The 24,875-nt window shown below is 40.2% G+C and overlaps 1 protein-coding gene across 1 annotated transcript in view; it reads left to right on the forward strand.

Moving 5' to 3' along the window:
- The window catches only part of STPG2 (sperm tail PG-rich repeat containing 2), a 154,503-nt gene that overhangs the window by 59,969 nt on the left and 69,659 nt on the right, over positions 1-24,875 (forward strand). The window contains exon 5 of the mRNA XM_066233073.1: positions 2,230-2,341. Coding sequence (XP_066089170.1) covers positions 2,230-2,341 — 112 coding nt within the window. The remainder of the gene's footprint in view (positions 1-2,229; positions 2,342-24,875) is intronic.

The raw sequence follows: 24,875 nt of genomic DNA on the forward strand, positions 1-24,875 counted from the left end.
AATTGACGAAAAGCAAAATTAACCTTCTTTACAGTATGTAGGTCTATGACAATTGTTTTCCATCCATTCAACTATGCTTCTAAGTATCAGGTATAACCAGGACTCTATCTGGTCATGTTGCTCTGATTTTATGTAACAGTATTCTTTTTTTCTTTCTAGCAAGAGAGAGAGAGAGCTAGATTGAGGGACAGACAGGAAGGGAGAGAGATGAGAAGCATCAACTCATTGAGGCACTTTAGTTGTTCATTCATTGTTTTCTCATACTCGCTTTGAGGAGGGGCTGGCTCCAGCTGGTGCAGTGACCTGGGGTTCAAGGCAGCGACCATGGGGTCATGTCTGTGACATGACACTCAAGTCGGAAACCCTGTGCTTAAGCTGGTAAGCCTGTGCTCAAGCCGGCAACCTTAGGGTTTTGAACCTGAGTCCTTGGTATGCCAGGTCAACGCTCTAACCACAGTGCCACCCCCTGACCAGGCTGTAATAGTATTTTTTATAACAGCTCTCTTTACTTCTCTAGTCCTGTCCCACTCCCATTTTTCTCCTGTTTTATAATGTTGCTTTTGCTTTGATCTTTGTTATTTCTCCTATTCTCTTCTATTGGTAGTTTTACTTTTGCTTCTAGGAATATATGCATACTAATTGCATTCTGGACTACAGTTACTACCATTTACATTAATTTTGCTGCCTTCACTGTATCTTTTATATGAAGTTGTCTTGGTTTGCCTTCTGGCAGCTGAAATTTTCTACCTTTTTTTCTCTTTTTTAAAAATCTTTTGTTATATTGAGACAAGTCACACATTTCTGGGAGATTTGATGCAGTATAAGGTAGAGATGCTCTTCTGATACTTCAAATATACACTTGTTAGTTATAAAACTATTTGAGGTTTGAAAACATTCAGATATTGAATTTTGTGTAAAAAAATCAGTGAAGTCAGCATTTAACATTGAATTGATTAAGTTTAATGCATACTTACATTATAGCATTGTCAAAGAAAATAATTGTAATTATGTAACTTAATCATTTGTTTTTATATTTTTTTATTATCTGCTTTTTCTAGAAATGTTTTATATGAGATTTTTAAAAAATTCTGTCTAAGAAATAGAAAAATATTGGCCCTGGCCAGCTGGCTCAGTGGATAGAGCGTTGGCCTCATGTGTGGACATCCCCAGTCGGGGCACACATGAGAAGAGACCTTCTGCTTTTTTCTCTTCCCTCTTCGCCATCTCTCCCTTTCCCCCTCCTGCAGTTAGTGGCTTGATTGGTTAGACTTAGACTTAGGTTAGACATCAGCCCTGAGTACTGAGGATGGTTCAGTTGGTTCAAGCTTAGGTCCCAGACGGGGTTTGCTGGATGGATCCCAGTTGGGGCTTATGTGGGAGTTCATCTCACTATCTCTCCTCACTGTCTCACTTAAAAGAAAAAGGAAAAAAAATAGCAGTATAGTCAGTGCAGCCTATAATATAATACTTGTAATAATAATAGCTAACAGTTATTGTATACTTATTACAAGTATGTAAGGCACTAAACATTTCATGTATATTATTACCTACTTTAATCATTACAACTTTGAAACTTTGAGACTTGTTTATTACTATTTCTAGTTAGGTGAGGAATCTAATCTGAAGCTTAGAGAAATTAGGTGACTTGCTTAAGGCCACACAGCTAATAGATAACAATGGATTATCATCAGGCTGTCTGACTCCAAAGCTTGGGCTCTTAATTAATGTTTTTTAGGTATTCTTTCTTGAGGTTGTGTAAATTTCAATAATAATAAACTTCCCTTTTATTTTCAAACATCTTTATGCTGTTTTCTTGATTGCTTTATGACATAAATAGCATAGGACTATTTTCTCTTATTATTTTAGTAATAACTGAAGTATTAAGAGAATTGAAATTTGGAAGACTTTAGCAAAATGAATATACAGGAAACTTTTTTGGTAGCTTTTTATTTAAACTCATGATGTAAATCCCACATCCTTTTTTCTTTTTGGAGTCATTATTGGAATAGATTTACTATAATGTTCTGAATTGGAAAATGCAGAACTACTTACCAAAATAAATAAATAAATTTTACAAAATTTAGAATATGTTGGCCTAACACACCTAGATAATCTTATTACATATCTTTTAAGCAAAAATTGTTGGTGTAAAAATATCCTGTTGGCTTATATAAATATTTATGTATTTGAAATGGAGAATTCCTCAATTCTTTTTTTAATTTTTTAAAGGAAAAAGCCACCATTTTGTGAAAATATTAACATCAAGAAAGATCAGCAGAAAAATTATTGCTTACACCTTCCACGATATTATGAAATAATAATATTAGAGGAGAAAAAAAAGGTAAGTTGAAAAGTAGCTATTTCATCTACTTTCTAGATTTAAAGATTATTGAATGTTATGACAGGGTTAAAGTACTCTTAGATCTACTGTAGCTAGTTGTCACTCATTGAATATTGTGGAAGAAACTGTACTTAAAATTTCTTTTAAATGATCACCGTCTCGCTTGAATACCTCTTGTGATGAAGAACTCAGTAGCGGGCAACTGTATCCTACAATTTCCTTTTCAAACTTACTTAAATTTGCCTTCCTGCTGCATACTTATTCTTTCTTTTCCTATGACATTTTTTTCAATCTCCTTTTATCTTTTCTAGTAAGGATTAATATTATTTAACTTCATGGTAACTTATTTTTCTTTGAAGTTTTCAAGGGATCTTCTTTAGTTTGTGAATTTCTCTTTTTGAAAACCATGTGATACAAGAACTAAACAATATTTTTGGCGTAATCTGATTAGTACCTAGTAAGACTAGTAAGAGTTTTATCTCCCTTGTTCTGAAAATTTAATGTATATTTATTCATATAAAACCTGAGAGAATAAATTTCTGTTGCTTTAAGCCATCATTTGTGGTAATTTATTAGTACAGTCACAGGAAACTAATACAAGTTGTCAAAAATAGTCTTCAGTAAAGACTAATGCTCTATTGATAGTTTACAGACTAACCCCTTTTTGTTTTATAGAAATAGAAAAGTAGGGGAGATCATTCTTGAAGACTCGATTATCTTGCAGTGCACACGGTTTTACATTTTGCCTATATGAAACATTTTTGGGATTTTGTACCTAATTTGTTTATAATATATCCTTGTGGGAAAATACTGAAACCCCCCCCAACTTTGAATTAAATATATATATTTTTGTAGCATGTTTGGAACTTGTAGGCAAATAAAACCCTGAATTTTTCCCTTTAATATAATATTATATTTTAAATTTAAAAACTTGCATATTATAGGATAACATTATAAAAATGGATCTACTAGGGTAAGGATAAATGATTTTAAATTGAAAAATCAGTAACTATTTTATTCAGTTTTCTCTGCATTTGATTTTTTTAGTCTTCCCCTGAATATTAATGAGCAATGAAAATATTCTTTACAGAAATATTAGAAAAATTACAATAATAGTATAATAATTTTTATAGAATAACAAGTATACATCTCAAATATATAGAATAAAAACTGTTAATTTAGAATCATGAGAGATACTGCTATGTAGTCTACTTGTAATGTCTTTATTTGATTTTGGTATTGTGGGGGTAATGCTGGTATCCTCTGAAAGAGATTATAAATTTCTTCCTTTGATATTGGGTAGAATTCATCAATGATCCCATGTGGCCCTGGTTTTGGAAGGTTGTTAATTACTGATTTAATTTCTTTAATAGTTATAGGCCTATTTAGATCATCTGTTTCTTTTTGTATGAGTTTGACAAATTGACTTTTTCAAGAAAAATTCAAAGAACAATATAACTATTATTATGACTAATATCATCATCAGAGAGGTAAAGATAATCCAATAAGTGGATTCTGAATTCAATATCAATTTGTAGATATACAGGCCTTGTTGATGCTTTGGGACAGCTGCCTACCTCTGGTGTTGGCATCTTCACATTCTTGAGTGTTTGATGTCTGAAGGCAGGGGTAGATGTTCATTCATGGTTAGACACCTGATAAATTCCCTTCCATTGAGGTTGGTGAGTGGCTTTTATTTGATGTTCTTTCCAATAAACAAAATCTCCAGGTGACAGTTAATGAACTCTAAAGTCTTTTGTATTCTGGAAATTCGTGGAAGAAAGCTGACCTATTTGGAGTTTTCTTGAAGTGACTACCAAACCTTAGGAACAGTGTAAAATAACTCTTTTCAATAATTTCAGCTCATAAATTTCTTTATCTAGCCCAGTTTTATGATGATGCTGGGCAGCTGGGAAGAACCAGTCGACCATCCTGGGCTTTCTCTAGCCCTGACTATTCATTTAATTTACAACTATTGTTTGTTTACCCATACAATATATGCTAGAAGTTTTTCATCATTTATTCTATAATGCTTCCCATGGAATTTCAAATCTTTTGAGATGTTAGAGTTCTTCTGAAACACTGCAACATTATTTCCTACTCATATTGAGATTTTGACCCTTAAAACCTCAATTTCAGATGAAACCTAAGATGTAAGCAATTAGCATTCTTTAGTTTGACAGATTTATAAAGACATTTTTTAACATCTAGAAACACTGACTTTTTTACTGGAAAATATATTTAAGACACAAACTTTCTAGAAAAATATTTCATAAACATCAAAGTCAATTTTTAACATGGACTTATTTTTTTTTTTAAACTAAATAAAACGTGCCTAATCAGGCGGTGGCACAGTGGATAGAGCATTGACGTGGGATACTGAGGACGCAGGTTTGAAACCCTGAGGTCACTGGCTTGAGTACGGGCTCATCTGGCTTGAGCACAGGCTCACCAGCTTGAGTGCAGGGTTGCCAGCTTGAGCGTGGTATCACAGACATGACCCACAGTCACTGACTTGAGCTCAAAGGTTGCTGGCTTGGGCCCAAAGTCTCTGGATTACTCAAGGGGTCACTGGCTCAGCGGGAGCCCCCTGGTCAAGGCACATGAAAAAAACAATCAATAAACAACTAAAGTGCCACAACTATGAGTTGATGCTTCTCATCTCTCTCCCTTCCTGTCTGTGTATCCCTGACTCTTTCTTTTTTTCTCTCTCTTGCTTAAAAATAAAAAAACAAAATGGGATAAAATGTAAATATAATATTATATTTAATATCAACTCAAAAGACATCTGTTTTACTTAAGCCAATAAGCTTTAACTTTTATTTTACTTTTTCAATTACAGTTTACACTCAATATTATTTTGTATTAGTTTTAGGTATATAGCATAGTGATTAGACAATCATACACTTTACAAAGTATCCCCCCCAATATTTTTAGTGCCTACCTGGCTTCATACATAGTTACCACAAAATTATTGACTGTATTTCCTATGCTGTATTTTACATCCCCACTGACTATTTTGTAACTGCCAATTTGTACTTCTTACTCCTGTCACCTCTTTCACCTAGTCTTCCAACACCCCCTCACCTCTGGCAAGCACCGGTTCGCTTTTTGTGTCTATGGGTCTGTTTTAATTTTGTTTGTTCATTTAGATGCCACATATAAGTGAGATCATATGTACTTGGTTTTCTCTGGCCACACAAGATGGATGCTGAGGCGGTAATATGGATTTTTTAGCTAAACTTTCAACATGAGTCGGCCCTGGCCGGTTGGCTCAGCGGTAGAGCGTCGGCCTGGCATGCGGGGGACCCGGGTTCGATTCCCGGCTAGGGCACATAGGAGAAGCGCCCATTTGCTTTTCCACCCCCCCCCCCTTCCTTCCTCTCTGTTTCTCTCTTCCCCTCCCGCAGCCAAGGCTCCATTGGAGCAAAGATGGCCCGGGCGCTGGGGATGGCTCCTTGGCCTCTGCCCCAGGCACTAGAGTGGCTCTGGTCGAGGCAGAGTAACGCCCCGGAGGGGCAGAGCATCGCCCCCTTGTGGGCAGAGCATCGCCCCTGGTGGGCGTGCGGGGTGGATCCTGGTCGGGCGCATGTGGGAGTCTGTCTGACTGTCTCTCCCCGTTTCCAGCTTCAGAAAAATACAAAACAACAACAACAAAAAAAACCCCAGAAAACTTTCAACATGTGTCTATAGGTCACTGAGGTGGAGATTTAGTGATCAGGTGATAAAAATATAGAATTTTCTTAGTTCTATTTGAAAGTTCTTACAATCATTACCACTCTACTGCTCCTGCTTTATGCTGGACTTGGATGAAGGCTCGGTGAACCATGTGGTTTGCCACTTTCCTAACTGCTGCCTAGGAAAGGAGGAATAGGTTTTCTTTCTGCGTCACAAACCCATCTGGTATAATCACTCCTAAATTTAGCACTTAGTCGTAGGATGAGGAAGTGTGTAACTCTCAGGGCCCATTCTCAAGCACACATATCTAGATCTTATTCTTTTCTTGTTGCTCCCTTATCATGAGAGATTTCTCTAGGCAAGGAGAAAAAATGCATGTGGGAAAAAATGGCCTCTCTGATGGTATTTTTGTCTTTTGTCTTAATGCTTGATCCTTAATTTTAGATAATGTCAGGAAATTGACTCTTATTCTGTGTATCCTTTATAGTCTTAGCCGTTCAAATGCAGATGATTAGAAATAAAAATATGAGAAGGAATGTGTGAATGCTGCAGAATTTTTATTTTATTTTATTTTTTTTTTATTTTTTATTTTTCTTCATTTTTCTGAAGCTGGAAACAGGGAGAGACAGTCAGACAGACTCCCGCATGCGCCTGACCGGGATCCACCCGGCACGCCCACCAGGGGCGGTGCTCTGCCCCCCAGGGGGCGATGCTCTGCCCATCCTGGGCGTCGCCATATTGCGACCAGAGCCACTCTAGCGCCTGAGGCAGAGGCCACAGAGCCATGCCCAGCGCCCGGGCCATCTCTGCTCCAATGGAGCCTTGGCTGCGGGAGGGGAAGAGAGAGACAGAGAGGAAAGCGCGGCGGAGGGGTGGAGAAGCAAATGGGCGCTTCTCCTGTGTGCCCTGGCCGGGAATCGAACCCGGGTCCTCCGCACGCTAGGCCGACGCTCTACCGCTGAGCTGCAGAATTTTTAATAGCTGCTATGAACAAAGAAAGTAGCTAGTAAACGGAATGAAGAAATATGTTAATACTGGGAGCTCAGGGATGGGAAAAAGAGCAAGGAGAAGTGACTAGCATTAAAGTTTAGAGAAAAATACCATTTTTGAGTACCTCTCCCACACATTAAGAGCAGCTAAAGGAAATATGACTTGGGAAAGTTGATGAATTTGATGTGGGATAGGCTGAGTAGCTTCACTTCATTTTTTGACTTTTTAAATTCAGCAGATACACCAATTTCTACAATAGATGATACATAAAAATTAAGTATAGGTAGTAATTCATTGAAACTGTTTATACAGAGCCCGTTGCTCTTTCTGTTGCTACCAGGATCTCAGATTACTGGTTTGTATTGACCCTTTCATACTTCTCTTTTTGGTTTACTAGACTTCAGCTTTCCTCTATGATTTTTATATCTTTACAAAGTTCTTTCTCTGAACCCTTTAGGTCTGGTTAATTCAGGGCATTCTCTCTTTTTTTTTTTTTTTATCTCCCTATGAGGGAGAAATGACCACACATGCTAGAAGAGGGGGTATAGCGCTTTCAGATTTGTTTCTCAACATATATTTTCCCCATGTTATTTAATTTTCCTCAAAGTTCACTTTTTAAAATTATTTTTAAAAAGTAAATTTAAAAAAGTCACGTTTATTGAGATATAATTCACATATATAATTCATTCATTTAAAGTATACAATTTAATGATTTAGTATAGTCAGAGAGTTATGCAACCATCAACAGTCAATTCAGACTATTTACCTCACCCCGATTAGCAGTCATTCCACTGCCCTCCAATCATCCCAGCTCTAGGCAACCACTAATTTACTTCGTGTCTCTATAGATTTGCCTATTTGGACCTTACATATAACTGGAATCATACAATATTTGTCCTTTTGTGCCTGGCTTCTTTCCCTTGAGCTAATGTTTTTCATGTAGCCTATATCAATATTTTACTTTTCTTATGGCTGAGTATTTTATTTTATGGACTTGCCACATTTTTTTTTATCCATTTATTGGGTGATGGGCACTTTTTTGGCTAAGAATAAAAATAATTAGTATAGTAATGTGCTAAATGGAAGCATAAAAATATGCCGAGAAGATACCCTGGTCTTGTTATCTTTGAATATATGTATCCTGATTTATTGATGTCACCCCATTAAAAAAATAAAATTATTAAAAAAAAAATAATGAGCATAAGAATAAGGCTGCTATGAACATCAGTGTGCAAGTCCTTTTTTTGGATCAATGTTTTCATTTCTCTTAGGTATATACCTGGGATTCAAACTGTAGATAATATCATAATTATGTTTTATTTTTTGTGGATCTGTTTTATAAGGCAGAAACACTATATATTACAACTGACAAAGCCTAAAGTCTCCAATTTCTCCACATCTTTGCAACACTTACTATTTTTTGTCTTTTTGATAACCGTCCTGGGGTGTGGGAGGTGGCATATTGTGGTTTTGATTTGCATTTCCCTAATGACTAATGATTTGAGTATGTTTTATGCCCTTATTGGCCATTTATATATCTTTTTTAGAGAAATATCTAGTTTAATCCTTTGCCCATTTTAAAATTGGATTATTTATCTTTTTTTTTTTTTTTTCTGAAGCTGGAAACGAGGAGAGACAGTCAGACAGACTCCCGCATGCTCCCGACCGGGATCTACCCGGCACGCCCACCAGGGGTGACGCTCTGCCCACCAGAGGGTGATGCTCTGCCCCTCCGGGGCATCGCTCTGCCTCGACCAGAGCCACTCTAGCGCCTGGGGCAGAGGCCAAGGAGCCATCCCCAGCGCCCGGGCCATCTTTGCTCCAATGGAGCCTTGGCTGCGGGAGTGTAAGAGAGAGACAGAGAGGAAGGAGGGGTGGAGATGCAGATGGGCGCTTCTCCTATGTGCCCTGGCCGGAAATCAAACCCAGGTCCCCTGCATGCCAGGCTGACGCTCTACCACTGAGCCAACCGGCCAGGGCCAGATTATTTCTCTTTATATTATTGACTTGTAAGAAAAATTGATTACTTGTCTTTTTATTATTGCATATAAGAGTTATGTAAGTTTAATTTTCTTTTGTCTGAACTTATGACTAATTTGAATAACATTTCTTGTATATGAAATTTAAAAAAATCTTTTTTTTTTAAAGATTTTATTTATTCATTTTAGAGAATGGGGGAGAGAGAGGAGGGGGAGGAGCAGGAAGTCCCATATGTGCCTTGACTGGGCAAGCCCAGGGTTTCAAACTGGAGACCTCAGCGTTCCAGGTCGACGCTTTATCCACTGTGCCACCAGAAGTCAGGCCTAAAAAATCTTTAACTTATGTCCCCAATTAAACCATTTGTTCTTAGAGGAAAGGAAATTTTCATTTTGCTTGTTTTATTTTTTGTTATACCTATAGTTAGTGGAGTGAAATACATAATATTTGCTAATGTTTTTCTATTGAATTGATTACAGATTGGAAAAATGAGCAGTTTAATTTCAAAATTAGAATTTAGACAAAGAATCCTTAGGTTTTCTCTTTTTCTCATGGTGAAGCCAGTAGCCAGGGCCATCATCACAGCCGCCTGGCCCATGCAGGTTCGCATTGGATTCGAACAGTCGGTAAAGAAACAACGGAGCCAAAAACTGGTGGGCCATCATCTCTAATCCTAGCTTGCACCTGGCTGGCAAATAAAAACACACACTGGGCTCCAAAACCCACTCATTCAGTGCTCACAAAGCTACTGACTTATTCAAGTTTCCTAGAATCAAAGGTTTCTAGCTCACCAGACTTATTCACTTCTGTTCCCTATCTCCTTCCTTCTTCCTGCACAAACTCTGCACAAACTGGCTTCTCACTCAGCACTCCACCATCTTGGCTGCTTCTCCTGGTCTTCTCCACGTGGCCTTTCTCTGCTTTCCTTTTCTGCTCTCTCCTCTAATGCTCATCTCAGGAACCGAGAGAGCAAGCTCCCGGTCTACCCCACTTTATAATGCAGAAATCAAAACCTTTAATCCAATATACAAAATAGAGAAATCTCTAATACAAAGTCACTTATCTGGGGCATGATGGGATTGTACCACCCCACATCAAAAAGGGTGGGAAAGGCTTAGTCCTAAAACCAAGCGCCAGGCTACAAGGATCCTGCCTGCCCACAGCCTGCCCCCAACACACATTAATATAACCTGGGCGATGGGCTTCCAGGTGGGCAGCGCCATCTTTAACAAAGTGAGCATAATATATTTTATCTGCCCAACACTCATTTATCCTATTGCTTTAGAAGAATAAGTTTTAAAGCTGTAATTAAACAAGTAGACACTAGTGTGTTTGGATTTAAGCATTTCTGATGATATAACAAAATATAATATATAATAATATGAACATATCTTAATGAATGGTTGTGAGTTTTTAAATTTATCATTCCTTGAGTTATATTTTATTTGTATACACAATGTTGTTCAACATATCTTTTGAATATATTATGGCTTCTAGTCTACTGCAAACTTATGTTAAAAATATTTTTTTTGAGTGAGAGAAAGAGAGAGAGTGGGAAGAAAAGAGAGAGATGAGAAGCATCAACTCATAGTTGCATCACCTTAGTTGTTCACTGATTGCTTCTCATATGTGCCTTGACCAAAGGGCTGGGGCTCCAGCCAAGCCAGTTACCCTTGCTCAAGCCAGTGACCTTGGTCTCAAGCCAATGACCATGGGGTCATGTCTATGATCTCACACAAAAGCTGATGACCCCATGCTCAAGCTGGTGAGCTTGCACTCAAGCGGACACCTTGGGGTTTGGAATCAGGGTCCTTAACATCCCAGGTCGATGCTCCATCCACTGTGCCACCACCGGTCAGGCTAAAAAACACAAATATTAACTTTATTCAACCTGAATATTTTTCACAGGACTATATCTTGCCTTTGGCAATAAAATTTTTTTAAAATATCTTCCTTAACATTAATGAAGTATTTAATTTGCAAAAACATTTAATAATTGTTTCTATTGAATTTTTTTGATGTAGTAATGCAAAATTTATAAAGTTGCTATATTAGTTTATCTGTTAAAAAACAGTCAAGTATCACTAGGTGGCGCCAATACTTTGGCTCTTTATTGATATAAAACCTTATTTATTCATTCATTTTTCCTTACTTATGAAAACAATGTTTAAAAATTATGTGAAAAAATATGAAAATTTGCCTTGTATTTCTGAGAAAACCTAAATTGAAAATTTTAATTCTTTGGAAGTTCTGTCAAATGGATATAACTTGAAATTATATATTTTAAAATGCTATTTAAATTCTGTTTGCAAATAAAACTATAGAGCTATCACTTTTCTTTCTTTATATATAAATTTATCAAAATTGTTAGAATTCTAAAAGCTATAATTTAAAGGTGTAACTTATAAATTAGGTTTTACCCTGAATTAATAGATTACATAAATAAAATTCACTAATCTTAAATAGATCTCAAGTAGAAAAACATAGTTTTATATAAGTAAGAATATGCTAAAAGATTAGTAATAAAGAAAGACATAATAAACAGAAATAATATATAGTCTTTTGTGATTATTTTTTAAAGCCTGTTATTACATTATTATTAATGGTTGTCTTATGGCTGGATTGTTTCATTATTTGTGATGCAAAAATTTCAATATTTTACTTTTCACTGTAAGTCTTTAATATTTATTAAATTACTTAGTTGGTTGCCATTATAGTAGGCACTTGGCAATTTCCTGCAGTTAGTAATGCGTAGTGGCCTTGAAAGAGCTTGAATTTGAGGATAAACCAAGATTTAGGAAGACTTGCACAAATTAAATATGTTTTTCTCCTTCAAAAAAATTATTATTTTGTGTTATGGTTACTGCATCAAAAGTCTGGTGCTCATTTTTCTTATTTTCTAAGAAAACTTTTCCAATTTTAAAATTATGGGTTGCAATGAGGAAGTAAGAAAGATGCCAAGAAATGGGAGCAAAGTATTGAATCATTAAAGGATAAGTGGACAAAATTATGTGTGATAAAAGAAATGAGGAAGAGGTTGAAAATATTTATTTATTGTTTAAATAGTGATTCAATATCCTTAGCAAGAGCATCTGATATCTTTAAGCTTGATTGTAAAATAGTTTATACTGTTTTTAGTGAGTTTATTACAGTGAAGTCATAGTCATTCATGTTAAATTTTAGGAACTATATAAAATAAATAAAGCATTCTTGGATTTATTCATGGTTTAGTGGTGAAGAGTTCAGGCTTTGGAATCACACTGTAATTTCCTGCTTTACATACTAGCTCTATGACCTTGGGCAAGTTATTTTGCCATTTTAAGCTTAAATAGCTTTCTGCTAAATCTCTAAAATATGAATAATAATGTCTACAACATATTATTGTGAGATTATAATGCGATGTGTATATATATATATCTATATATATACACACACACATAGTACCTGACACTTGCTAATACTCAGTAATTGGTATTTATTACTATTATTCATTTAATGAATATTGATTGGACACTTACTCCATGCTTTGGAAAGGAAGATGATGAACAGTACAAAGCGTCTTGAGTCAAGGAGTGAATACGTTGGTGGAAGGTACAAATAGGTAAACAATGATACTATTATATCTAAAGAAAGTACACTAAAACTTTAGAAGAGCAACTCATTGATTCTGCGTGATGATGACAGTAGTCAGAAATGGATTTCAAAGTATGTTTGAGTTGTGTTTTGGGGAGTGAGTAGGTTATTTTGTCAGATGGATAGAAAATTACAGGCAAAGAAGATTTGCAAAGCCAAGGAGATTTGAAAAACAGTTTTTATTTTATCTAGTAAATATTTTAAGCAGGAGATTCACTATCAGTTTTAGAATTTTAGAAAAATAAGACATTCAGCTGTAATCAAATAGGTTAGATGTGGGGAAAGGAAAGTAGGAAGAAGTCATGAGATGACGCCCAGTGATTCGTATAGTGAATGACTATATTAAATAGTGAAATGAACCTAGAAATGAATGGAGAAAGTGACATACAGCTGAATTATAGCATCAATTTTTCTTGGTAATTACTTTGAGGTAGAAGAAAGTATTGAGGGTGACTCCTAGGTTTCTCACTTAGAATATGATGTGAGTGGTGTTGTGGAGAGTAGGAGAGAGAGAATATAGAAAGTATGCCACACTGGCAGTGTATGTGCGTGTGTGTGTGTGTGTGTAGTATTGAGACATCATATTATTTTAAGCATCTATTTGCTATATAGACAGAAATGTGAAGGTAGTCAGAAAATTGAGGAAAATGTGGACTGGAGATTTAGTCATTCATTTTTGAAGTAAATTACATAATCCAGAAGGAGTGATGATTGAGCTTGGAAGTTGACATTTTATTTTTTTAGAATAGGTCCCACCCTAAAAGCCTCATTTTATTTATTTATATATTTTGACATTCAGTATTATTTTATATTAGTTTCAGATGTATTGCATAGTGGTTAGACATTTTTATAACTTATGAAGTGATCCCCCTTGATAAGTCTAGTACCCACCTGGCACCATATATAGTTATTATAACATAATTGACTATATTCCCTGTGCTATACTTTACATCCTTGTGACTATTTTATAACTATCCAATTTTTAACATTTGATGAATAAGTGAGTTAATGAATAACATAAATCTATGAGCATTAGAAATAGAGCTTATGTGAAATATCGGTATATACAAAGTGAGGTTGTCCGTAATACTTTTTTTTTGTCTTTAATACTTTTTATCATATACACAATACTGTTATAATCTGAACCTTAACTGTTTTTCCAACTGCATATTTCACAATTCATCTATTTGCATCCCCGACTTGGTCATATTGAAGTACGTACAGTTTCCTGAACTTTACATTCTTACCCCTCATTCCACATTTCTCTCCCTCTGCATAATCTAGTCTTTCCCCTGGAACACACTTTTCTCTTTATGCGGCTGATTTCCACTCATTCTTTGTAATTCAACTCCTGGTACTCTATGCATGCCTCAGTCAAGGCATTTATCATGCTATATTATCATTGTCTTTTTCTGCCACCAGACCATACCATTCTTGAGGTCAGGGATTATGCTATATTGATTTTAAATCCCTAACACGTGATAGGTGAAAAACAATTAATAAGTGAAGAAATGAAAGTATACTGAGCCTAATATTATGTAACAGATTGATGGGGAGTAGCGGATGAGGACATTTTGAATAGGAGAATAAAACATTAAGATGTGTGTGCACCTGGCAGACTACTCTAGCTGGCCATTGAGACTGTCTGAGTTAATGTTGAGAGAACCTTGCAGATGGGAATCATGGAGGGTTTTTAATGCAAGTTGGAAATGTCTATATTCCATGTAACTTGTAATAGTCATTTTTAAGCAGTAAGATGTGAAAAAAAAATCAGGTTGTTTATTCTGATAGTTGTTCATTTTACAGAACTCTCTTGCTCCAATCTAATCCATTCCTGAAAATATTTGGATAATAATTTTTTGGGTATTCTGCTATTTTGTGACAAAAACATATATATCCAGCCCATGAAAAGTCCTACCTCAATTTTCCAAATAAAACAGTTAAACATATAGCTGTTTAGAGTTTAAGTTGTTTAAAATACCAATTACTTAATTTAAAAAATTTATTGAGCTCAGTATGTTTGTGTACAGTTGATGATACTGTTCTATATCAGGTATTACCTATTATTTTGCAAAAACATGTTTTATAATGTAAATAAACAGTGAAATAGTGTGTTAGAGACCTAAACATATCTAAATTGCCTAGGTTGATTTTATCCTCAGTCATTTGGCATAAGCAATATGTGGAAGCAATGAGATACTAAGTCTGGGAAGGGTTTGAAGAAATGGAAAGATAAGATGATTGCAGCAATGTGCTCATTTTATTTTTAAGTGAGAAGAGAGAAGATAGTGAAATAGACTCCTGCATGCTCCTTGACCAGGATCTACCCAGCAACCCCTGTCGAGGGCTGATGCTGGAATCAGTCAAGCTATTTTTAGTGCTTGAGGCTGACTTGCCCAGACTACCCAAGCCACCCTCAGTGCCCAGGCAGATGCTCAAACCAATCGAGCCACTGGCTATGGGAAGGGAAGAGAGAGAAGGGGGAGAGGGCTGGGGAGAGAAGCTGATGGTCACTTCTTCTGGAGCCCTGACCAGGAATCAAACTCAGGATGTCCATATGCTGGATTAGTGCTCTATTCACTGAGCCAACTGGCGAAGGGCTGTTCTCTGCATTCTAAATGTAAGGTATTTTCCACCGAGGAAGAAAGAAGGACGTAGCCATCAAGTGTGGACAGGCAAAAGCTTTATTTAGAGTGCTCCCGGGCAAAGTTCACTGGTCCACAAGACAGGGGCCAGGGAAATCATGCAGCTTCTCCTGCCCTGGGGTAATTTATAGTGTTGGTAGGGTGGTGGTGGTGGTGTGATAGGTCATGGTGAAATTTCATTGGCTGACAGACAGTTTCAAAATGTTCCTGGGCCGTTTCTTTTGGTGGTCATGGCTTGGGTGGTTTTGGCCAAAGTCCCTGGACCTAGTTATCCATATGACTTTCCCCCATTACCAACCAGCCTCACATTCTGACCTTTTGTGTTAGATGGGGCATTGCTATTCCTCTGGTTACTTCCTGCTGGTTAGGGGCATCGTGGGGAAGGGAGGTCGGAAGGTGGTGGCTCTGAGGGGAGTTGTGTATATGGGTGTAGAAGCATCTGGTTGACCGTGATTTGAGAAACCTCGCGGATGTGGCCCTGTAAGAATCTAAGAAAAAGAGGAGCAAACATGAGTAATATGCTGATAATTAGAAGAGGACCTAGGATAGGGGCAACCTAGGTGAGGATGAGTGACTGCCACCAGGAGATAAGCGGGTTGTAGGAAGAGAAGTCCTTGCACAGTTTTTCTTGCAGATGGTTGAGGACATTGATGTTTTCTTCATCAGGCCAGTCTCATTGATATAGAAACAGCATTGCTCCCTGCTTTAATTCTCTATGGCAGCAGGTTCCCGGTGGGAGGGACAGGAGTAACAGGAGGATCTGCAGGGCCCAAACTTTTGGTGAGCCGAAGACGGGTAGGCCCAGTGGTTCTGATTGCCAGTGGTTCTGCATGGGGGCAAGCTTGAGGCGAGAGACATGGTACCTGGTACCGAGGTGTTTGCCCTAGGAGCTTGGCTGCAGTAGGAGTAGTCAATATTACCATATGGGGTCCTGTCCACCTGGGCTGTAGGGAGCCAGGTTGGAGTTCCCTTAGAAGAACTTTGTGCCCTGGCTGGAGGGGGACTGCTGGATGAGCTTCACTTGGACCCCCTATGGGAGGAAGAGTCCAGTCTGTGTGTTCCCTAAGAAGATGGCAGAGTAAAGACAGAAAGGGGAGGTATGTGGCAAGAGGAGGGGGGTTGATAGGTAAGTTGTGATTGATTAAGAATGGTCTACCATAAACCAGCTCAATGGTCTACCATAAACCAGCTCAAAGGGGTTGAGTCCAGTGGGGTTTCGCGAGGTTGCTCTGATTCTGGTGAGTGCTAGTGGAAGGAGGTTCGGCCAGGAGAGTCTGGTCTCAATGGGTTGAGTCAGGGAGAGGGCAAAAGAGTGACTGAAGGGTTTTCGATGAACAGGAGGTGAAATTCTTGTAGGCAGGAAGGACCCAACAGAGAAAGAGATTTGTGCAAAAAGGAGGGCAGTGAGCCTGTGGGAGGAGAAGACAGTGATGGGTTGAGAAAGGGTGAGTTTAGTAGTCTCAGTGAGTTCAGCTGCTGCGCCCAGTGCCCGGAGTTAGGGCTGCCAACCTTTGGTGGTGATTCCCAATTGTTTAGAGAGATATGCCACGGGGTGGTATGTAGGCCCCACAGGTTGAGTCAGTGCTCCAATTACATTACCGTGCTTTTCATCAGTGAAAGGTGGAAGGGGTATTTGGGATCAGGTAAAGTGAGAGGGGGAGAGGAGATGAGGGCATCTCGAAGGGTACAGAAAGCCCTTTTGATGTTGTTGGGGGATGCGAGAGGTCCCGTGCGAGTCTCTTTTGCAGCCTCATAGAGGAGTTTAGCCAAAAGAGCAAAATTGGGAATTCCATCAGAGTGAGGAAAGAAAGAATTTGATCTGCAGTGGTAGGTGGCTGGAGACTGCAGAAGATCTGAGTTCAATCTAGGATGAGACCTCTAGTGGTAGGGGTTAAGGCGATGCCTAGATAGACTACGGACTAAGAGTGAAGTTGAGCCTTTGTAGAGGAGACCCGATATCCCTTTGAAGCAAGAAAGTTGAGAAGGGTGGCAGTGTGTTCTCTGGAGACGGACAGTGAAGAGCTGCAGAGGAATAGTAGGTCATCTACATATTGCAAGAGAGTACTAGTTTCAAGATTGCATGCAGCCAGATCTCGGGCCAGCGCCTGTCCAAATAGGTGTGGGCTGTCCCTAAATCTCTGAGGCAGGACGGTCCATGTAAGTTGTTGGGTTGCGTTAGTGTCTGGGTTCATCCAGGTGAAGGCAAACAGAAGTAAGAGTCAGGGTGTAGAGGAATGGTAAAGAAGGCATCCTTGAGGTCTAAGACCATGACGTGAGTTGTGTCAGGGGGAATGTATGAAAGTAACGTGTATGGATTAAGGACCACCGGGTGGAGGGGGACAACCGCCTCGTTAATCAGGCATAAGTCTTGTATGAGGCGGTAAACCCCTGAAGGTTTTAGAACAAGAAGGATGGGGGTATTTCAGGGAGAGTCTGTGGGGATGAGTAAGCCTTGGTCAAGAGGCAGGTAATTACTGGTTTAAGGCCCTGGCGGTGACTTGCTAAAATAGGGAATTGGGGCCTAGATGGGAATCAGGAGGGATCCTTCAAGTGGATGTGTACAGGTGGGTAGCTTCTACAGGGGTAGAAGTGTCCCAGACTTGAGGGGTGACAATATCTGATGGAATAGGGGGTATGACCGGGTTATGGTGATCTGTGGTAGTGGGAGAGCCTTCAGTCAGGAGTGGTAGAAGTAAGTGGGAAGATGCTGTCAGTTGGATAGTGGCTCCGAGACTTTGTAGAATGTCCCGACCCAGAAGGGGTTCAGGGCATGAGGGCATAACTAAGAAGGAGTGTGAAAAGGGGAGTCTGTCCAAACTACATGTCAGGGGTGGCGTGCAAAGGGTAAAAGAAGGGGTCCCATCCACTCCCATAACTGAGACCTGTGAGGGGACTAGAGGTCCAGAATGTGATGGCAAAACAGAGAAGTTAGCCCCCCGTGTCCATAAGAAATGAGATGGACTTACCCGCTACCTGCAGCATTACCCTGGGCTCGGCGAGGGTGATGGGGGTCTTCGAGTCTGGGCCACATCAGTCATCCATGAGACCGAGAAGTCTGAGTGATGCGCACACCTGGCTGGCTTGGCCTCCTATTTGGGTGGCTTGTCCTCCGCTGAGAGGTGCCGAGGAAGAGCCTGTTTCCCGAAGGGAGCAATTGCTCCACCAGTGACCGGGCTGCTTGCAGTCAGGGCAGGGCTTAGTGGGCGGTCTTGGGCAGGGGCACTGCCGGGACCCTCTTTGCCACATTTAAAGCAAGCTCCTGGTGGAGTTCATCTTTGCAGCCTGGATTTGGGTCGGGCACCTCCTATGCCTTTCCCCTGTTGATCTACTGGCCTCAGGGCTGCCGCAAGAGCCTGGGTTTGGAGCATTACCTTTTGCTGCATGTGGGCCTGGCAAGCAACCTCGGCCTTTTTCTCCTGACCATTAAAAACTTTAAATGCCATGTTCATCAGATCTTGGATAGGGGCTTGGGGGCCCTCTTCTGCCTTTTTAAGTTTCTTCCAAATGTCTGGGGCCAATTTGGAAATAAAGTGAGTAGCTGATACAGTGGCCCGACATCAGAGGTAGGGTCTAGACAAGTATGGAGGACCATAGCGTCAGTGAGGCAGTACAAAAAGAGGGCCAGGTTTTCCTTAGACCCTTGAGTGATAGTTAATTTGCATAGTTAACTACCTTTTGGGCTGCGCTCTGCATGCCAGTTATGAGATATTCAGTCATTTGGTCTTGTTACCTCCTACCTGTTTGTCCCATCTGGTAATCCCAGTTGGGGTCCGTGTCAGAGACCGCCTGTACCCAAACTGGCATTTGGTCATTTGTGAGGTGAACCTGATCAGCATGAGTCCATGCTGCTTTCCGGATTTGGTCCCATTCGTCGGGGATAAGGGTAGAAGACATGATAACATAGAGATCATGCCAAGTGAGGTCATATGCCTGAGTGAGATATTGGAATTCCTTGGTATAGGCGGTAGGATTAGAAGAGTAGGAGCCTAAACGCTTTTCGATTGCAGACAGATCAGAGAGGGAAATAGGAGCATGAACCTGAACAACTCTTTCCACTCCAGCTACCTCACAGAGAGGGCAGAGAAGGTTGTCTCCCTCTTGTGGCCTGGAGCAGGATCTGGTGTGAGCGCTGACAGGGGAGGAGAGAGAGGCACTGGTATCTGCAGGCAGATGAGAAACAGGATTCAGTGAAGGGAGAGGAGGACCCTGATAGGGTGGTTGGGGTCATGCAGGAGAGAGAGAGAGTTCCTCAAGGGAGTCGGCAAAGGAGGAAAGATCAGGAGCAGAGGGTTTAGCTGAAGTTTCTCTGGCTAAAAGGACTTGTACCATAGAGCAGGTGGCACAGAGATTAGGATGGGAGTGCAAATACTAGAAGCCCTGAATGTAAGGGATCTCTAACCATTTCCCAGTTCTCTGGCAATAGTTCTGTAAATCGGTGAGGGTGTTAAAGTCGAAAGTCCCTTCAGGAGGCCACCTGGTCTGGTTATCCAGTGGGTACTGTGGCCAGGCCACAGTGGAGAAGACGATCAGTTTTTTCTTCTTTAGGGAGGGATCTATGTTTGAGAGATTCCAGATGAGGCACCCTAAGGATGTTTTTGAGCCAGGTTTAGATGTCTGTGCCCCTATGGCCGCCCTCAGCCTTGGGGTGACTAGAGATGAGAATTGGTGTCCCGCAACTCAATCTCTGGCTACCGGACAGTCAGGCAGAATGAGAGTGTCAGGGTGTCTCCACAGGCTCACATGCACTCGGAAAGGGTAGGAGGTCCCTGATGCAGCTGCAATTATGGACAGGGAGTCTCAGAGCCAGAAAGAACTGAGGGGAGGCCAGAGGCAGGGGACTTACTGCACCATGTGCCAAAGTGGGTGGGAGGTAGGAGGTCCGTGGTCTTCTTCAGAAGGGATGGGGAGAGGAGCGGCTCTTGTGGACTCAAGCTCCTCCTGGGTTTTGGCACCAAATGTAAGGTATTTCCACCAAGGAAGAAAGAAGGATGTAGCCACCAAGTGTGGACAAACAAAAGCTTTATTTAGAGTGCTCCTGGGCGAGGTACACTGGTCCACAAGACAGGGGCCAGGGAAGTCACGCAGCTTGTCCCACCCAGGGGTAATTTATAGTGTTGGTAGGGTGGTGGTGGTGTGATAGGTTGTGGTGAAATTTCATTGGCTGTCAGTTTTAAAATGCTCTTGGGCTGTTTCTTTTGGTGGTCATGGACGTGGGTGTCCTCCAACCTGGTTCTCCATGTGACTTTCCCCCATTGCCAACCGACCTCACACTAAACAAAGCTAGTAGTGATCTGATCAGGACAAAAATCTGAAATAAAATTTTAGTCCACTATATTCTCTGCCCAGATTTGTGCAGGGCACATTTATTTTTTTTGGCTGGCATGCATCCACAGATTCACTATAGCAAGCCTCACTTTTTAAAAAAATTTTATTTATTCATTTTTAGAGAGGAGAGAGAGAGGGAGAGAGAGAAACAGAGAGAGAGAAGGGGGGAGGAGCAGGAAGCATCAACTCCCATATGTGCCTTGACCAGGCAAGCCTAGGGTTTCAAACCGGCGACCTCAGCATTTCCAGGTTGATGCTTTATCCACTGCACCACCACAGGTCAGGCCAGCAAGCTTCACTTTTAAGTATTATATTTTGGGTAGGATATTTGGCAGGTCATTATTTAATTTTTGGATATTGCTAGTGAGAATTTGTATAATGACATACATTTAAATTTAATTATCCCTGGTCAGATAACTCAATTGGTTAGAGCAGTGTCCCGAAGTGCGGAGGTTGCCGGTTCAATCCCCAGTCAGGGTATGTACAGGAAGAGCTCGATGTTCCCCCCTCTTCCTCTCTCACTAAAACTCAATCAACAAATTTTTAAAAGCAATAAATTTAATTATAGTCTTTTAAAAATGAAATGAACTACATTATTTTTATTATGGACTTAATGTTTTTTTTTTGACTTGCTATATCTTATTAGTATATATATATTATTGTTTTTAATTTTATTTAGACAGTTAATTTTAACAGGATGACATTGGCCAACTAGAGTCTATTCTTAATATATTAAGAAAGCAGAGAGCTATTTTTTGATGTTTTGTATTAAAAAATGTCTTTCTTGCCTCTTTTGTGTTAAAGTTACAGACACTGAAGAACTAGAGCATGGGCTTTATGGAAGTCAGGTTTGGTTGAGTTCTGCTTTAATGTTTGCTAGTTGTGAGCCCTTGAGCAAACAACTTGATTGTCATATGGCTCTTTTGTAAAATGAGGAATATTTTATAGTTGCTGTGAGAATTAGTTTAAAGAGTGCAGGAGAAGTGTTTTCCTTGCTGTAGTGCTTACTATAGTGATAGATACATAATATACTATTCAATAAGTAATGATTGGAGATGACGTCAGAGTAATGGCATGGTAGGAAGTGATACCGATAAATCTCCCCCAAAACTCAATAAGATCTTCAGCCAGAAACAGAAAAACCTATCCTTGGAGCCTCCAGATGTTTCCCAATACACCCGAAGGTATGGTCGAGCAAAAGTTGGCTAAATATATAATCAAACCCCGAAGGAAATAGGGAGTAAGAAATGCTCCGCCTTCCTCACTAACCTAAACAGGGCTGCTTTCACTGGGAACTGAGAATATAGAAACTAAGGTGGGCAAAGGGGGTGAATAGATCCAGGCCGCGGCACAAACGGCTGAGCCAGGCTGTGGCACGGAGATCCAAGCCGAGGAATAACTGTGCCTGTGGCAACCCAGTCAATACAAGCTAACACTCGTGCCAAACCCAGACAAAGAAAGACAAGCGGGGCAGCCATTTTATCCGATCTCTGGGCGGCGCGCGCAAATAGTGGGCGAGAGATTCCTCTGAGTGCCTCAGCAGTGGGCGCTCGTGTTACCCCACAGAGAGACAGAGTCAGGGGCCTTTGTGTGTGGAATCTCTGGGCCACCCCAGCACCCTGAAAAAGCCGCACATGGGGAGGGAGCAAGAGCCAATTCCAATGCTGGAACTTTTTTGTGTGGGTGGGGGTTTCACTCAGAGGGTGAGGTGGCTGGCCTGATATCCTGGTCAGCATGCACGGAGAGTGGGCAAGAGATTCCTCCCAGCACCTCAGGAGTGGGAACCCATGTTATCCCACAGAGGGGAAGAGTCATAGGCCTTTGTGTGGGCCAAAAGTGGAATCTCGGGCTGCCCCAGTGCCCTGAAAGAGCCAATCCCAATGCTGGAACTTTTCCATGTGGGTGGGGGTTTCACTCAGCGGGTGAGGTGGCCAGCCTGATATCTTGGTCTGCACACACAGATAGTGAGCGAGAGATTCCTCCGAGTGCCTCGGCAGTGCACACCCATGTTATCCCACAGAGGGGCAGAGTCAGGGGCCTTTGTGTGGGCCAAGAGCGGAATCTCTGGGCTGCCCCAGCGCCCTGAAGGAGCCACGCACGGGGAGGGAGCAAGAGCCAATTCCAATGCTGGAACTTTTCCGAGAGGGCGGAGGTCTCACTCAGAGTGTGAGACTGCCGGACTGATATCCTGGTCTGCGGGCACAGATAGTTAGCGAGAGTTTCCTCCAAGCACCCCGGGAGAGGGTGCCCGCCTGTGTTACTGGACAGAGTGGCAGAGCCAGAGGTCTTTGAGTGGGCGGAAGCCCCGCCTGATTATGCTAGCAGCTCTGACTGACTGAGCCTTACCCAGAGCCCTATGCTGAGTGGGAATAGAGTGGAGAGTTGCCAGCTCTTTGAGCCTCTTACTATCCAGGCAGAGGCAGCAGCAACCCCATAGCTGGATTGTCAGACTACTAATTGAGGAAGGAAAGATTAGGAGAGAGGCTCCAGGAACACGAACTGTCTCACTGTCGGAGCCTATAAATGCTAATGAGCCTCGACTGCCAACTAGACTGAAGCACAATACATGACATTGCCATAGAGACTTATCAACTGCAAACCCCTACCTGAGCATGCCAAAGGGGCAGAATCCGGGGTACAGAGTCAACGACCAGGAAGAGGGAGAGAAAAGAAAAAGCAAGAAGATAACCTCTCAAAATCAAGAATAATCCACAGACTTTATAACCTATCCCATTTTATTATATTTGTTCATTTGTTTCTCTTATCTTCATTCTTGATTTTTTTTCCTCCTCCAATTTTGTCATTTAACTCTCTGCCAGTCTTACTCGCTCTTCTTCTTGAACTACACTACCCATAAGTGTTACATCTCCCATTATCTTTTCTTTCCTCTTCCTTTCTCTCTATGAGGGTTGCACTCCAAAACCCTTAACTCTCTCTCTCCCTTTTCTTTTTGCTTCTTTTAGTGGTTCCCTCTTTTTTTTCTCTCTCTCTTTCTTTTCTCCCTCTATATTAGTTTCTTCTTTTCTCCTTTACGTCTCCTCTCATTCAAACCTCAATAATGAACAAATTATCTTATCTGGGACTCAAACTTATGTTTGTGGCATTTTGGGGTTTTTTTACTTCACCTTTTTAACTCACTAGCAGTGCTCCCATCCCTGGCTCTCCATTTTATCTAGTTCTTGTTCCACTAAATACAATAGTAACCTTTTAGTTTGTCCCCCCATTTTCCTGTTTCCCTCTTATTCCTCTCATCATAACTCTTAGTCAACCAACACCTAAAAGCAAATCATTTTATTCTTGACCCAAATTTTTTCCTTATTTTCTTTTTGTGGGTCCATACCCCCCGCTTTTTTTGCCCCTTTATATCTTCTCCCCAATTCAGGCCCTCCATTACAGGCATTGTTTGTTCTATTTAGTACAATATAATTCACAGTTCACCACAAGATTTTCTCAAGAAAGGGGGGAGAGGAGAGGAGAGGAAAAAGGAGGGGGGGAATAATTTCCTTTTTAAAAAATATTTATTTTATTTTATTTTATTTAATTATTAATTTTTTAAAAAAACAACTCTTCTAATTTTTATTTTTTTAACTTTTTATTCCTTACTAAATCTCATTAATACTATCATCAAAATCACTCTCAGATGCCATTAAAGAAGATAAAATTGAATATCATGGATACAAAAGAAAGAGAGGTAACAGAGATAAATGAGGAAAAATCTATGGAGAAAAAATTTGATATATTGGAAACCTTGGAGTTAAATGACAGAGAATTTAAAATAGAAATCCTAAAAACACTCAGATATACAAGAAAACACAGAAAGGCAATTTAGGAAGCTCAGAAAACAACTCAATGAACACAAAGAATATATTTCCAAGGAAATTGAAACTTTAAAAACAAATCAAATAGAGATGAAAAACTCAACTCACGAGCTGCAAAATGAGGTAACAAGCTTAGCTAATAGAACAGGCCAGATAGAAGAGAGGATTAGTGAAATAGAAGACAAGCAACTTGAGGAACAACAGAGAGAAGAAGAAAGAGACTCAAAAATTTAAAAAAATGCGATAGCCTTATAGGAATTATCTGACTCCATCAAAAAGAATAACATAAGAATAATAGGTATATCAGAGGAAGAAGAGAGAGAAAATGGAATGGAGAACATACTCAAACAAATAATAGATGAGAACTTCCCAAGCCTGTGGAAAGAACTAAAGCCTCAAGTTCAAGAAGCAACTAGAACTCTGAGTTTTCTTAACCCCAACAAACCTACTCCAAGGCACATCATAATG

Source organism: Saccopteryx bilineata, chromosome 5 (assembly GCF_036850765.1).
Source record: "Saccopteryx bilineata isolate mSacBil1 chromosome 5, mSacBil1_pri_phased_curated, whole genome shotgun sequence".
Lineage (NCBI taxonomy): Eukaryota > Metazoa > Chordata > Mammalia > Chiroptera > Emballonuridae > Saccopteryx > Saccopteryx bilineata.